Source organism: Momordica charantia (assembly GCF_013281855.1).
Source record: "Momordica charantia cultivar OHB3-1 chromosome 6 unlocalized genomic scaffold, Mcharantia_2.0 BLBB01000006.1, whole genome shotgun sequence".
Classification (NCBI taxonomy): Eukaryota; Viridiplantae; Streptophyta; class Magnoliopsida; order Cucurbitales; family Cucurbitaceae; genus Momordica; species Momordica charantia.
The window spans coordinates 24,602,007-24,616,020 of NW_028275164.1; the positions used below are offsets into that span (position 1 = coordinate 24,602,007).

The 14,014-nt window shown below is 34.0% G+C and overlaps 2 protein-coding genes across 2 annotated transcripts in view; one reads left to right on the forward strand and one right to left on the reverse strand.

Moving 5' to 3' along the window:
- Window positions 1–4,588: 4,588 nt before the first annotated feature.
- Window positions 4,589–7,482, forward strand: LOC111024613 (abscisic acid receptor PYL8). The gene is made up of 3 exons (XM_022302336.2): window positions 4,589–5,139; window positions 5,801–6,016; window positions 6,859–7,482. Exons 1-3 carry the CDS (start codon window positions 4,987–4,989, stop codon window positions 7,075–7,077), a joined length of 588 nt encoding a protein of 195 aa, XP_022158028.1. The 5' UTR covers window positions 4,589–4,986; the 3' UTR covers window positions 7,078–7,482.
- A 971-nt stretch (window positions 7,483–8,453) lies between these two features.
- Window positions 8,454–14,014, reverse strand: part of FTSH11 (FTSH protease 11) — a 32,740-nt gene continuing 27,179 nt past the window's right edge. Inside the window, exons 10-17 of the mRNA XM_022302328.2 lie at window positions 13,464–13,589; window positions 13,307–13,387; window positions 12,849–12,978; window positions 12,323–12,471; window positions 11,894–12,175; window positions 11,728–11,817; window positions 11,589–11,642; window positions 8,454–9,002 (exon numbers count right to left, since the gene is read on the reverse strand). Of these exons, the coding sequence (XP_022158020.1) occupies window positions 8,847–9,002; window positions 11,589–11,642; window positions 11,728–11,817; window positions 11,894–12,175; window positions 12,323–12,471; window positions 12,849–12,978; window positions 13,307–13,387; window positions 13,464–13,589 (1,068 nt within the window). The 3' untranslated portion in view covers window positions 8,454–8,846. The remainder of the gene's footprint in view (window positions 9,003–11,588; window positions 11,643–11,727; window positions 11,818–11,893; window positions 12,176–12,322; window positions 12,472–12,848; window positions 12,979–13,306; window positions 13,388–13,463; window positions 13,590–14,014) is intronic.

Below are 14,014 nucleotides of genomic sequence, written 5' to 3' on the forward strand. Positions count from 1 at the left end.
TAGTGGAGGTTAAGGAGGGGAAAAATGATTTTTTATCAACATCCTAGAATTTAGTGAGGAATTAAAATTTTTCTTCTAGTATAATTGAAACATGTTAAAACGTAAGGATTTAAGTTGGAACTTGTTAAAGAAATAGGGATGAAGTTGAAAAAAACACATATTTTTACCCTTCAACGTACATACACACCCACATGCCTCCTGTCTGTGTACATCCAGACGGGGAATTTATGAGCTTTGCAGGTATGTTTCAATTCAATTGGCTTCTTGGGGGTCGTACGGAGGGGAAAAGGTAAGAGCATCTTAAAGGATAGCCAACAGGCAACCTTCAGAATAAACTATTTATCTTCAGCTAATAGGAGTGGAGGAATTACATAATGGCTCTGTGGCAAAATATCTTTATGTTTGTGACTGCATGTGTTGTACTGCCTATCTTTCTTTATATTAGTTAAATACCAAAATCTTCCTTTAGTACAAATTATGACACGTATCAGTTTTTGTTGGGCACTTTACACTAGTAATCACATGGATGAAGATTTGCAGGGCTTATAAAAATTGATACTGATCTCACTAGTTTGTATCTGATTGGTGCTGTGAACTGGAGAATTGATACTTAATCTTTGTGCGTTATAGTGATTGTCCAATTAGTCACAGGCATGAGAATCATAGAATGCATAGATGATTTGTTGCTTCACATTTTCTATATGATTGCAGAGACAAGTAGTCAATTCAAATCCAGTGTTGTAGATTTCCTTTGAGCGAATCAGCTATCTCTTTGGCTTGAATAACCAAGTATTGGCCACCGTGTTGATAGCATTTTCTCTGCCTTTTTCAATAGTGGCTTGTTCTCATCTGTGCTCTTAATTTAATATGTTATTCAGCTTAGATTTTTATGCATTTGCTGTATGTGGTAGTGCTCTGGTAGCTCTCTTTTGCTCCTAAATAATACATGCAATTATTCGTTCAGCATCCATGCTAATTCATCAAAATCATTCAGGTGTCGATCTGAATCTGAGCATTATGCAACTAGTTGAATCATGTATCATCGACCAAAAGGTTAAAGGTTTGAATCTCTAACTCACGAACTAAAAAAAACCATTCAAACCAGGCGTTGAATATTGTGAGAATTTGTTTTTTTCCCTTCTTTTCTGCATCTTATAACAAAATAAGGCCAAATCATTTACATTTGTATCTTTGGGAATGCTGTTGCTCTTTAGTTTTATTAGAAGAATTGCACTGGATCATTCTATTTTGGATTGTTGCATGTATATTATAATGCTTCTCTCTCTCCCTTTGATATTACTTTTTTGATACTTGTGAGAGTGGAATTGCTGCACTAGTTTTTGTGGAAATTAGAGATTGACAGGTGGCTGACATGAGGAATTTGAAGTACAATAATGAAAGGGTTGGATTTTTATTGTTTCTTATTATATATTAGTGAAAAATGCTTCATCTTTAACTCTGGAGAATGGTGCTTTTAGTTCTGGTTGGAGAAGAAGAGTGAGGATATATGGCAACCTCCCTTTGTCTGGGGAGCCATGCCTCCAATTTCTTGGTAACATTGATATGACCATCCCTCTATGCATTAAAAAAAAGTAGGGTTTGGTTGTTTTTTTTAGCTGTCCTTTTGAATTTTTTTATTCAATTTTCTAAAGCCATTTTGATATTTTTGGCAATTCCGATTTCATTGGTGGTTACACTTGCCATGGTGGGACCTACATCTAAGGTATCTTGTTTATATGAGAATTTCAGGACGTTTGGTTTCTTTTTCTTCTTTCATCTGCCTAGATACTTATGAATGATTAAAGGAATCCACGACTGACTTAGTTTATTGGATATGACATCTATCTTCATATCAAAGATTGATGGTTTAATTTATTATCGGCAATGACATTCTACTTTGTCTCGTGGAAATGTCTACAAAATATAATTGACAAAATATCAGTAATATTAGTATAGATAACGGCAGCATATAAATATTGACAGAATATCAGCAATATGATATATATAATTGTGACAATTTATATTTTGTCTAGTTTTTATGTATTAATTCAAATAAATTTTTTTATTCTGGATTTAAAAACTTTTTTTGGGTCTGATGACATGTGGTGGATCTGTGATAGTCCAATTTTTTTTTCTCTCTTTCCGATTGTTGCTCGTCTTCAAAGACGACAACCAAAGAAAGGGAGTGGTGTGAAGAAGAAGATAGAGAGGGAAGCGGCAGCTTGGTGCAAGTAAGAGAAGAATGAGGTGCGTAAAATTTTGTTTTCCAAACGAGAAAATAGATGATGTCACCAAGAAGAAAAATAGTATATACTAGTATATATTAAATAACATATTGGAAGTATATTATTATTATACTATAAATTAGATAAAAAGATATATATTATATACCCTGTTAATTCATTATATAACAATAGAAAGTATATCTTATATAATTATTTGGAGAAGTATATGTTTATTCATACCGTATATAAGAATATTTTATTAACGGTTGTTGAAATATATTATATAATCTAATAGTTTAGTATATACCAACAAAAAGTATATTTTATATAACTTTTTTAAGAGTATATATTTATCATACTATTGAAAAAGAAATACACGCCGGAAAAAAGAATAATAAAGGGAAAAAATAATTAAAATATTTTGAAGGAATATATGTTTATCATACTTAGAAAAAATAATATACGCTGAAAAATTCAAACAAGAACCGCGAGAAGATTAAACAAGAATAAATTTGGAAATATAAAATCTGTATAAATAAATGTAGGAATATTTTGTCTTAATTGAAAAAACACATCAATAAAAATAAACAGATGGTTGAAATCAGAAGAGAGTAATATGGTCCCAAAAAATGTTGGAAATTTAAAAGTGAAAAATTTCATCTAAATTGATTGTAAAATAATGCTCTAACAGAATTGCTGTTGTATTCATTTACATTTTGATGGACATCCTAGATTATATCAGTAATCTTTCAATGAGTTTTGTAGCATCAACTTTTCCCCACTTTCATAATTGGACCTTTTTTTAGAGACTTTCAATTGGACCGCTATCTCTTTTTATAGTCCCAATTTTATTTCCTACCATTAAAGATATTTAGTTTTTTATTATATAAAAAATAATATGCAAAATCTCAAACCGAACATAACTCAAATGATTAAGGCATCTATCTCAAATGAAGAGAGTATATACCGTGTGAACATTAAGGTCTCATTTCACAACCATTTTATCTTTTGTTTTCTGTTTCTAAAAATTAAGTTTATAAATACCACTTCCACAAATGTGTTTCTTATTCTTTTTTTTTTTGGTAACCTACTTTTTGAAAATAATTTCAAAATCTAAGCCCAATTTCAAAAACTGATAGAAGTAGTTTTTGTTTTTGACATTTGGCTAAGAATTTAAATGTGTTTTTAAGAAATGTGGAAAACGTACCAATGAAATTGTGAAGAAGCAAATATAATTTTTTAAAATCAGAAAACTATAAACAAAATCTTTATCAAATGAAGGCCTAATTCTTTTTTTTTAATTCAAAAATAGAAAATTAGTTTTAGAAATTAAAGTGGTTTATAAAATACACAGATAAATAGCCTTGGACGGGCGCAGTGCCCTTAAATATAGGGGAGAAAGCTCTTACTCCTAGTTATAAAAAATAATAATAATAAAATAAACTAAAAGATACACAACTAGATATTATTTTGATATCTGTACTTTCAACTTTGATTCATTTTGGTTCTTATACATTTAAATTTTGGTCATGTACTTTCAAATTTTGTTCATCTAAATCAACGTACGTTTGTTTTTGTCATCGTACCTTTAAAAATTGACCATTTTAGTCCTTATTTGTTAAATTTAACTAAAATTTTATACACATTAGAAACCTTTTAATATAAATATATGGCTGCATGTCAAGAAATTTAGTGAGTGAAATATCATGTCACAATTTTGATCAAAATAAATAAGATAGAAATGAAAAATAATCGCCTTTTAAAAATACAAAAACTAAAATAAATATTTTAGGAGTACATAGACCAAAATATACGTTTTAGAAGTATAAAGACCAAAATAAACCAAAATCTTAAATTCAAAGTACGGAGAATTAAAATAGTATTTAAACTGATTTAAATTATAATTTGATTTGAAAATAGCATAAAACTTGACCAAACAAAGCAATTTTACGAAATTAGCAAAAAAATGGCTATTTTCAAATAAAAGAATTATGTAGGACATTAAAGAAAACAGACAAATAAATATCTCACTCAAAAGAAAATATCCAACTGCATGGGCTGCAACTGTGTCAAAACGGCGCCGTCTGGGCGACGGTTGCAACTTCAATTAACTGCCGACAAGAAAAGATTTTTCTTTTTTTTTTCAGTTAAAAATAAAATTCAACTTTCTATTTTTACCCAACGGTTAAAGATAACGACGAAGCAAGTCAGGGGCAAAAGCGATGGCATCGGACGTATTAAATGAAAAATTCAGGGGTAGTTTTTGGGAAACAAAATTTGTTGTCATTAGCAAGAGATTAATTAATATACAAAAATAGGAAGGAAAAAAAAAGAATAGTTAATAAAATTAATAAATTAATTAAGAGAGAAAAATTATATGAAGCGGTGAGAGGAGATGGAGGAGAAGAAAAAGCTGTTTGAGGCAGAGTTCGGGTCGGTCGTCTATGGCGGTGAGTCTCCGGTGGCCGTTTCTCGGTGAGGCCAAATCTCGTTTCCGTATCTGACGGCGATTTTCTGTTTTCTGAGAGTCTTTTATGCCGGCGATTGGATCTTCCGGTTGCCGGCGATTGAGGGGGGAGTTGGGCAGTATAGGTTGATGTGATGGTTTGACCTTAGTTTCATTGTTTATGGTTCTACACAGAGAAAGAGAGAGAGAGCTGAATTTTTGCAATTTTTGGTTAATTATTAACGAGAAGGAAGGAGAAACGAGGGAAGACAAATTGGTTTAGCTTTTGCGGTGGTCTTTGATTTTGTAGCGAGAATGAATGGGCATAGCTCAGTGAATCGGAATGGGAATGGAGGAGGATTCAGTAACGTGGAATGGGAGCTCATTCGGAGGTACCACAGGAACGAGCCAGCTGAGAATCAGTGCACCTCTCGGCTCGTCAAGCGGATTAAAGCTCCTGTTCATCTTGTAAATCATCTCCTCTCTCTCTCTCTCCCTATCCATTTTAAATGTCTGTTAATAAAGATGACTTGGTCTGGTTCATTTTTTGGTTTAATGTGCGTATTTGTCGTCTCTTCGGAGACATCTGATGTGCCTAATTGTCTTCTTCCTTTTTTTTTAACCCTGTTTTACTTCTCACCATAATGGTCTAGACGTTCTCCATTCTAGAGGATGTAGCCGATTGGTTTGGCATCAATAAGTGCTGTGTCAATTCATAATTTTTTAGATTGGCTTAATTGTTTCTGTTGGTTTCTGGCATGGCATTCTTGAATGTTTATATTGAAGTCTGAATGTCTATAAGGTCAAGTGAACGGATGGCATTTAATTTGAGATGGAGTTTGGCTCCTCCAGGTAGTTTTTGCAATAGAAAGTGAGGGGTTAGTTTTACACTCTACCAACCTCTAGAAATAAGTGTAAAGACATTGTATCACTAGCGAACTATGATTGCTTTATGTTTTCGTTTGTTCTATCTCTGATCATATGGAGGGTTTTAGGAATTATTCAAACTGGAAAGTGAACCATTATAGAAGGTTGTACGATCCTATTGAATGATAAAGATTATCGTAATTTGTGTTATTTCTTTCATGCCTTAGTGAATTGTTTTCTGAATTGGATTATCTCCCTTCAGGTATGGTCTCTGGTAAGGAGGTTTGATCAACCACAAAGATACAAACCCTTTGTTAGCAGATGTGTTGTGAAGGGAAACCTTGAGATAGGGACCCTCAGAGAAGTTGATGTGAAGTCGGGGCTTCCTGCCACAACAAGTACAGAGAGATTGGAACTTCTTGATGATGATAGACACATCCTTAGCATCAAAATCGTTGGCGGAGATCACAGACTCAAGGTACAGGTCTCAATGTATTTTTAGTCTCTATTTCATTTGGGAATTCCATAGTCCTGATATTGGCTGAACATATGCGATTTTTATCTATCTTTCAAGGTAAAAACAATTGTCCTAGGTGTTCACAAACCAAAGTAGGTGTTCATTTTATGAGAATATTTTGTGATATTTATAATTTTCTGAGCCAATCATATCCATACTGATATTTATCCTTCAAAGTTTGGAGCCTAAAATGATCCAAATGTTAATCTAACTTATTTACAATGACTTCGAATCAGTAGTTTGAGAACTGTGATTTCATATAGATCAAAAGGAATAACTATTAGAGCATTTCTTATTGAAAGTGCACTATCACCTATAACAACGAACCCTTTTGTGGATTTGAGAAAAGATTTTATTCAAATGTGCTTTTTATAGTCATTTGTGCCCATGGATAATGCAGGGGATTTCCAAGTTTAAGCCAAGTTTGAATATAGTTTTTTATTATCCATGTAATGTCAACTATTTGTTGTGGCATGTGCTTTGGGTACAACCGTACAAGAATGATGAGTTTCTCATGATACCATTCGTTTGTCTGTCTGATTAAGGGTTTAACATGAATCAAAGCTCTACCATGGCACCAGCTTTATGATTGATGAATGAAACTGGAAATTTTACACAGGCTTTTTGCTTCTACTATCATCACTTATCGGTTTCTGTACTAGCAATTAAAGACTCATAGTTCTTACTTTCATGCTTGGGGATGCCTAGTTAAAGGCTTCATTTCTCTTTCTCAATTGGGCGATCGATCTTTTCTATGTGACTAAATCAGTAACAAATCTAAATTACCGAAATCTTTCTTTCAGAATTACTCTTCAATCATATCCCTGCATCCAGAAATCATTGATGGAAGACCAGGGACTCTGGTAATTGAATCATTTGTGGTGGATGTGCCTGAAGGAAACACAAAGGATGAGACTTGCTACTTTGTGGAAGCCTTGATCAAATGCAATCTCAAGTCACTTGCTGATGTTTCGGAGCGGCTTGCAGTGCAAGATCGCACTGAGCCTCTTGATAGGATCTAAGAAATGGGAATAGTAACCGTGTGATGCATGCAAGGGCTTGCCATGAATGAAGCTTCCTAGGCTCTCATATCTTGGAGGCTTTGGAGATGGACTGGCAAGAGGGGGTATATTGTACACACATTAGCACCATCTTGTATCGGTTGATATTATTTTCGTTTTTATTTAAGTTCTGCAAGTCTTATCTAGTACCTGGAGCACCGAGGGTCTTGTAAGGTTTGAGAAACTCTTTGAAGAATTGAGCTACTTAGAGAGAGAGAGAGAGAGAGAGATAGAGCAGAGAGGGACAGAGAGAGGGGGAAATCTACATTCCTTCATCTGATTTCCAGGGTTTTGTCCATGGTGATGTATGCTTATTTTGCTGTGTATATTTGTGATAGCAATGAATGGTTTCTGTATATTCGCTTCCCTCTCTGTTTCAGTTTTACAAGCAACAGTTAGTTGAAATCTGATGAGAGGCTATGTTAACTTGAGGTAATGTAATGCTATTTCTTGGTGGTGTTCTGTGTTGTTTCTCTGCTGTCTTCACATCACCACAGGGTATTTCTGACGATTTGACATCAAAAAGCTCCCTGTGAGCTTACACACACATGCATTACTATTTACTACCGACTTATTATAAATCCATCTATCTGCCAATGTCCCCATCTTCCCTCTGAAGAGTGTGTAATAATGTTAGCTTTGTTGCATTTGTTGTTGCTTCTACTGTACATACAGATTAAATTATGATGGTCATCAGTGTCAGAAGTTCATGCATACATTATAATGTCCAAGTTTTTTAATTTATATTAAAAACTATGTATTGGAATTATTTAGATATCTGGCGAGGGTGAGACATTCGAACTTCCTTCAGAAGGGAGTGGGACAAATTGTTGCGGCTTGGATTTATGCAAAATATCAGGCTAATTGGCAAGTGTTCGGGTCAGAGTAGATATTTTTGTGGGTCCAAGGTGCAGCTCTCTATCTAACCAAACCCAATTCAATTCACTTGACCTATTTTTGCAGGTGCAGCAATATAGATTCTATGACATCACTGAAGCTTTTCTCTCTCCATGAATCTGTCAGGTTTCTGGGGGACTGAATTTACACCATGTTGTCATTACAAGCCTTGACGCTCGGCTCGATAGCAGCAAACTGTGAGTATTTACTCTCTTTCTAGCTTTCTGTCCTCTGAGGCGTGCAGAATCTAAAGGGACTGATTCACAGCACATATACCAACAAATATAGATACTTTGGAACACCCGACAGTGGAATAATAATAATAATAATAATAATAATAATAATAATAGTAATAAAAGAAAAGTTTCAAACAAGTTATAATTCTAAACATTCATCTTGGTGTTAATAATCTTTTTACCCTACATAAGAAAGAAGAAAAGTGAGAACACCATGATTAATCTGGCTTTATTAGAGATCTGATAGTTAAATCGATATCAAAGAAGAATAGATTTTATACAACAGTAACATTGATGACTGAACATCAAAATTACGTGTGCTGTCAGAAGAAAAAAATGTCAAATATTACAAAGCGTTCTTCCTGAAAAGAAATATATTAAGAAACTGATTGTTGTGTTCAAAAATTCGCCCCACTTGTGGAAAGTGGCAATAATACACAATCTGCCTGAAGAAGTTGCTAAGAAGATCCTACATTTACTATCTATAAACCCATCATATGTATCGGAATAAATTATAAAATATCACCTCTCTTTCTTGGTTGATTCAGGTACTTTACAGTGATGGCAATGGGCTGCTGCAACGTCAGTGAACTTCAATCAAGCCAACACAAGATCCCCTTGTTCTTCTTCTACTTGTTGGTCTGGCAACGGCCCTTCTCTACTATAAGGAAGTAAAATCCTCTTTATTTCTTCTGCATTGAGTGTCTCACATTCTAAGAGGGCATTTGATAGTGCATGTAATGCCTTCTCATGCTGAAAACAAGAATGCCAAACATTAGAACTTCAGCTAAAGTTGTGTTAAAATGTAAGACAGCTGATGTTTAATGTATCATTAAGGGATTGAGATTGTGTACCGTTTGGACAACTTCTTTGTAAATTTATCCCATATTGATTAGTACCGATTCTTGGACTTTTAAAGTTGGTTATTTTTGGATTTTAATGTATTCTAACCTAATTTTTCAGATCTGGTTTTGTAACATGAAATCCATATTTTCCAAATTGTTTTATGTGAAAAAGTATTTAAAATTAGGTAGATAAGATTTGCTTAGTAATTAGATGGATTTTAAATCCTTGTATAGGATTTTAGAATTTATTTTAAATATTGGTTGTATTTTAGGCTTCTAAAAAGGTTCACAAGTATTCAAGGAAGAAGTTATTTTCGATAGAGGTAAGTAATTTGTTGCATCTCTCCTAGAAATATTATAAATTTGTAAGTAATTTTCCATATACCTTCTGAAAATTTGTGATTCCCACAACTTTCAAAAATGGAAGATTTATTATGGTTTTGATAAGTATTTTTTTAAATTGACCTTTTATTTATTTATGAAATATTTTAAGGTATATTTGGTATGATTTGATAAAGTTTTATTTGGAATTATTTTTATGTTTTGAAGTGGTTTACTACTAAAGTATATATTTGTGTTGCACATCTTTTAAAGATATTTTAATTAATTCGATAGGGCTATCAGGATATGCGATTTTTGTTTTGAGAATGTTTGCTTATTAGGTTTAATAGCCTAATTTGAAATATGGATTTCTGTTATGAGTCTCCGACTTATTTGTGGGAGGCACTTTTGTGGTTTGACATTCCTTGGGAATGAAGATTCATGTGTGTGTTATTCACTCACGTGGTCTCACATTGAAGTAATCATTTTGATTGTTCTGGTCATATTAATTACCACATTGAAGTAATCATTTTGATTGTTCTGGTCATATTAATTCGATAACTCTGATTGAAGCTTCTGATTGATTGATTGGTGTTACCAATAGATAATCATATATGATCTGTAAGCTACCCAAATAATGCATCTTCCCATTCTGATTTTGGAAGTATGAATGAATGAAAGTTTGTTTTGCATGATTGAATGATTTGATCTCTTGAAAGTTGCGATGTTTGTTTTATAAGGACTTTCGTAACTCCGTTTTGTTTGTATTTCGTGTCGTTTGTTTTGCAGGAAAAAGTGAATTTTAATGTTTGATATGAAAATCACTTATTGAGTATTTTTGTATTCATTTTTGTTTTCTAAATGTTTTCAAATGGAGGTTCGAGTGAATGTTCGGATAGTGATCGAGGAATAACATGTTTTGGTATGAGTTATAAATCTTTAGTCTTTTCAATATTTTTGTTAGATTAGGAGAACTTGGATTATGAGAACTTTATATCATTCTGCTAGTTATTTTTTTTTGTCATAATATAGGTTTTCTGTTTCGAATTTGGACTTGTCCTTATCTTTAGTTTTTAACTTTAAAGTTTAATAAAGAAGTCTTTCCTTTGATATAGTGTTTAATTATTTACACTGCTGCATTATTATTTAAAATGACCATATTAGAAAATAAGGAGTTTTACACTAACTAGCAGACCTATATTCTCACACATTCTCTCCCCTGGCCGTTGTGGCTATAGGCCTCCAATTCTCCTTTTTACCCCTTCTAGCGTAGGTACGAACGATAGGGGCCTTATATAAACCTAATGAGATCCCACGTGGACTCCAGGGACCTCTCCATACCTTTAATTACGATCCAAAGTGTTAACCTTCCCATGTAAGACCTGCCACCCAGAATTTAATTTTCTTTGGAATTTTGACCTCCTAAAGCGAAGCGAACACTCTACGTATGGAACATAGAACTACATGAAACACCCCCTTAAAATGGCTTGGGGACCAAACCCGAATATCATTTACTCCCTCACGAATATGAACATCTGAAAGCAAAAGGAGCAAGGTCGAAGCCTCCATGGACTCTATCTGTAAAGGGACAAAGAAGACCTAAAGAACAAGAAGGCGACGACAAGGAGCACCATGGACTCTATCAGTAAAGGGACAAAGAAGACCTAAAGAACAAGAAGGCGATGACCCACTGTCCCTCGACTCTAGAATCGAGGCTACTGAATCTAACCTCTTATTGGAAAGGTGGTAAAGACGAGGGGATAAAAGACAAAGAGGATTGTCTCCCACCCAAAAGTCCTCTCAAAAGTAAGTATCAGAACCATCCCCAACAAAACATCTCGAGCGGGAAAAGAAGGGAAAACTAGATGAGATAGCCTTCCAAGGATTTCTAGCACAATTCAACTGACCACCTGCGACTTGCTTGCGATAACCTTTCACCACAGGGCGTTAGGCTCTTGAAAGAACCACCATAACTATTTAGCCAACAAGGCCTCATTCCTTAGCCTCAGACTCCCAATTCCCAAACCTCCCCACCTCAACAGGATAGTATCGAAAATTTCAAAAAAGTGATTTTAACTGGTAAAAAAGTACTCTTAAAATTTTTAACCTAATAATTAAAAAAAACACATTTGGACCCCATTTACTTTTATCAAAGTTCAAATGTTAAACGAACCTCCTTTAAGAGGGCTTTCACACGGTCATATGCATCTCTAAGGAGTTTAACCACCTGTAGAACAAATAATACAATTTCAGGTTTCAAAGGAATTTGCTTGGCCAGATCATTCAAAGGGCAGAAGGTACCAAAAACATACTTCAGCATCGATACGGGATTGCAGTTCTGAGCTCGGACGTTCTTTGATATGAACCGGTCCAATTGCATCACTCATCCCGCAATTTGACACCTTCATTGGTATTCAAGAACAGCATTGAGGATAAGAAATAATGTAATAGTTTTAGAAACACAATCTAGTGAAGTACCATATATTGGGCAAGTTCTGTAGCTGTGTGAAGATCACTACTTGCTCCAGTGGTGATATGGTCCTCCCCAAATATGATCTCTTCCGCAACTCTTCCTCCCATACAAACGTCGAGTCGTGCTAATAGTTGCTTCTTGCTAATAGATGTCTCGTCACTCGAAGGAAGCTGTGTGACCATTCCTAGAGCAGATCCACGAGGCATGATCGTTGCCTTATGAATTGGATGCGCACCCTCGGTATTAAAAGCGACAATTGCATGACCACTCTCATGATACGCAGTGAGCTACAATGAGAGATGTGCATCATCAAGCATCCATATACTATTTGGGAAGATAAAACATCATTTGTCGATGAAAAACACTATCTAAATGTAGTTGAAATAACTGAAAGTGCTAGTGACAAAGAAACCAATTTCTTCAGAAATTTATACCTTCTTTGACTCTTCTGATAAAAACATTGTTTTCCTCTCAGTACCCATAACTATTCTATCTTTTGCGAATTCCAACTGCGTAGAGTTCAACTTTTCTGCACCTTCAACTGCAGCTTTAATGGCTGCAATGTTCACCAGATTTGCAAGATCTGACAAGGAAACAAAAGTTGGTTGCTAAGAAAATTCAGCAAGAAAAGGAAGATTTAAGTCGAAAGAATTTAAGCAGTTTTTGCGATAATAGTAGATCAATAGTAGATATATTCAGTGATGTATTTTATATTAGATATATTAGTGAACTTTAAGATATGTATTAAGTATATCAATCCATAGTACAAGAATAGTACATTTTCAAATTATTTTTCCGTGTAACAAATTTGGAAATATTACAAGTAGTTTTGTCACCCATTGTAATTTTCCATTGAGTAATCATTCCAGATACTTCTCTGTACAAATAAAAAATTTTGCTTTCCTATTAATAAAAGAATTGGAATAATCATACTTAAGTTACACACAAGTGAAGACTTACCAGCCCCATTAAATCCTGGTGTACCTCGAGCGATTGCTTTAACATCTACATCATCAGCCAATGGTTTATCTTGTAAATAGAGCTCTAGAATCTCTTGGCGACCGCGTACATCAGGGTTCGGGACAACAATCTACAAATAGCTGTTTGTTAGTTTTAACTACTGGAAGAAACTATAACAGTATAGAAAACGGATAAAATTCAAATATTGGCTTAGAATGATACAAATCCTGCTTTAAATAAAGTGATTCAATATAGTCCAAAAGCACTATAATTTTTCTTGAAGAGAAATAAAAATTTCAACTAAATCAAATATCAATAAACGTCACTATAATTTATCAACTAACTATGATACAAATCACTATTATTCAAAGAATTCTGCACTTCATTAATAAAATGTCTCCGACTTCTCTAAGAAAAGAAGGGGAAAAAAAAACTATGACAGCTTCAAAGGAACTTACATGCCTGTCAAATCTACCAGGCCGTGTCAAAGCTGGATCGAGAATATCTGGCAAGTTCGTAGCAGCCATCAATATGATACCCTGCATAAAATAAAATTAAAACCGACCCCTTAATGGATAAGAAAACTCACAAATGCAGCAAAGTGTTTGGATGAACCTCATTCTGTTCAAAGCCATCCATTTCAACAAGCAGTTGATGCAATGTTTTTTTTGTGTGGCCTTCCCACTGTTTTCTAGTGGACCCAACAGCATCTATTTCGTCGATAAAAATGATGCAAGGAGCCTGCAGAGGATGGGGACAAGATAAATAATACAATTGCACTTGGATGGATGTTTTCACCCTAAATCTGTCTATCGATCAGACATTTCCATTTTTTATTTTTTATTTTTAATATAGGAAACCAAGCTTTTAATGAAAAAAAAAATGAAAGAATATAGGTAAACAAAAAACAAGGAGTACAAAAAAAACAGCTTGTCAAGAGGACCCAAGCCTATAGTATGGGGCTCCAATCCAAAAGAATAACATCTAACTTGATAATTACAAAAAAACCTTAGAAACCTCATATTAGACATTTCTTTGAGTTTACATGCCCCTTCAAGTTAGGTGATTAAGCCCTCGTTTGAAGACTATTAGCTTTTGATTTTCAGTCTTTTAAAGTTGGGCTATAAACACTATTTCCACCCGTATTTCTTTATTTTGTTATCTAC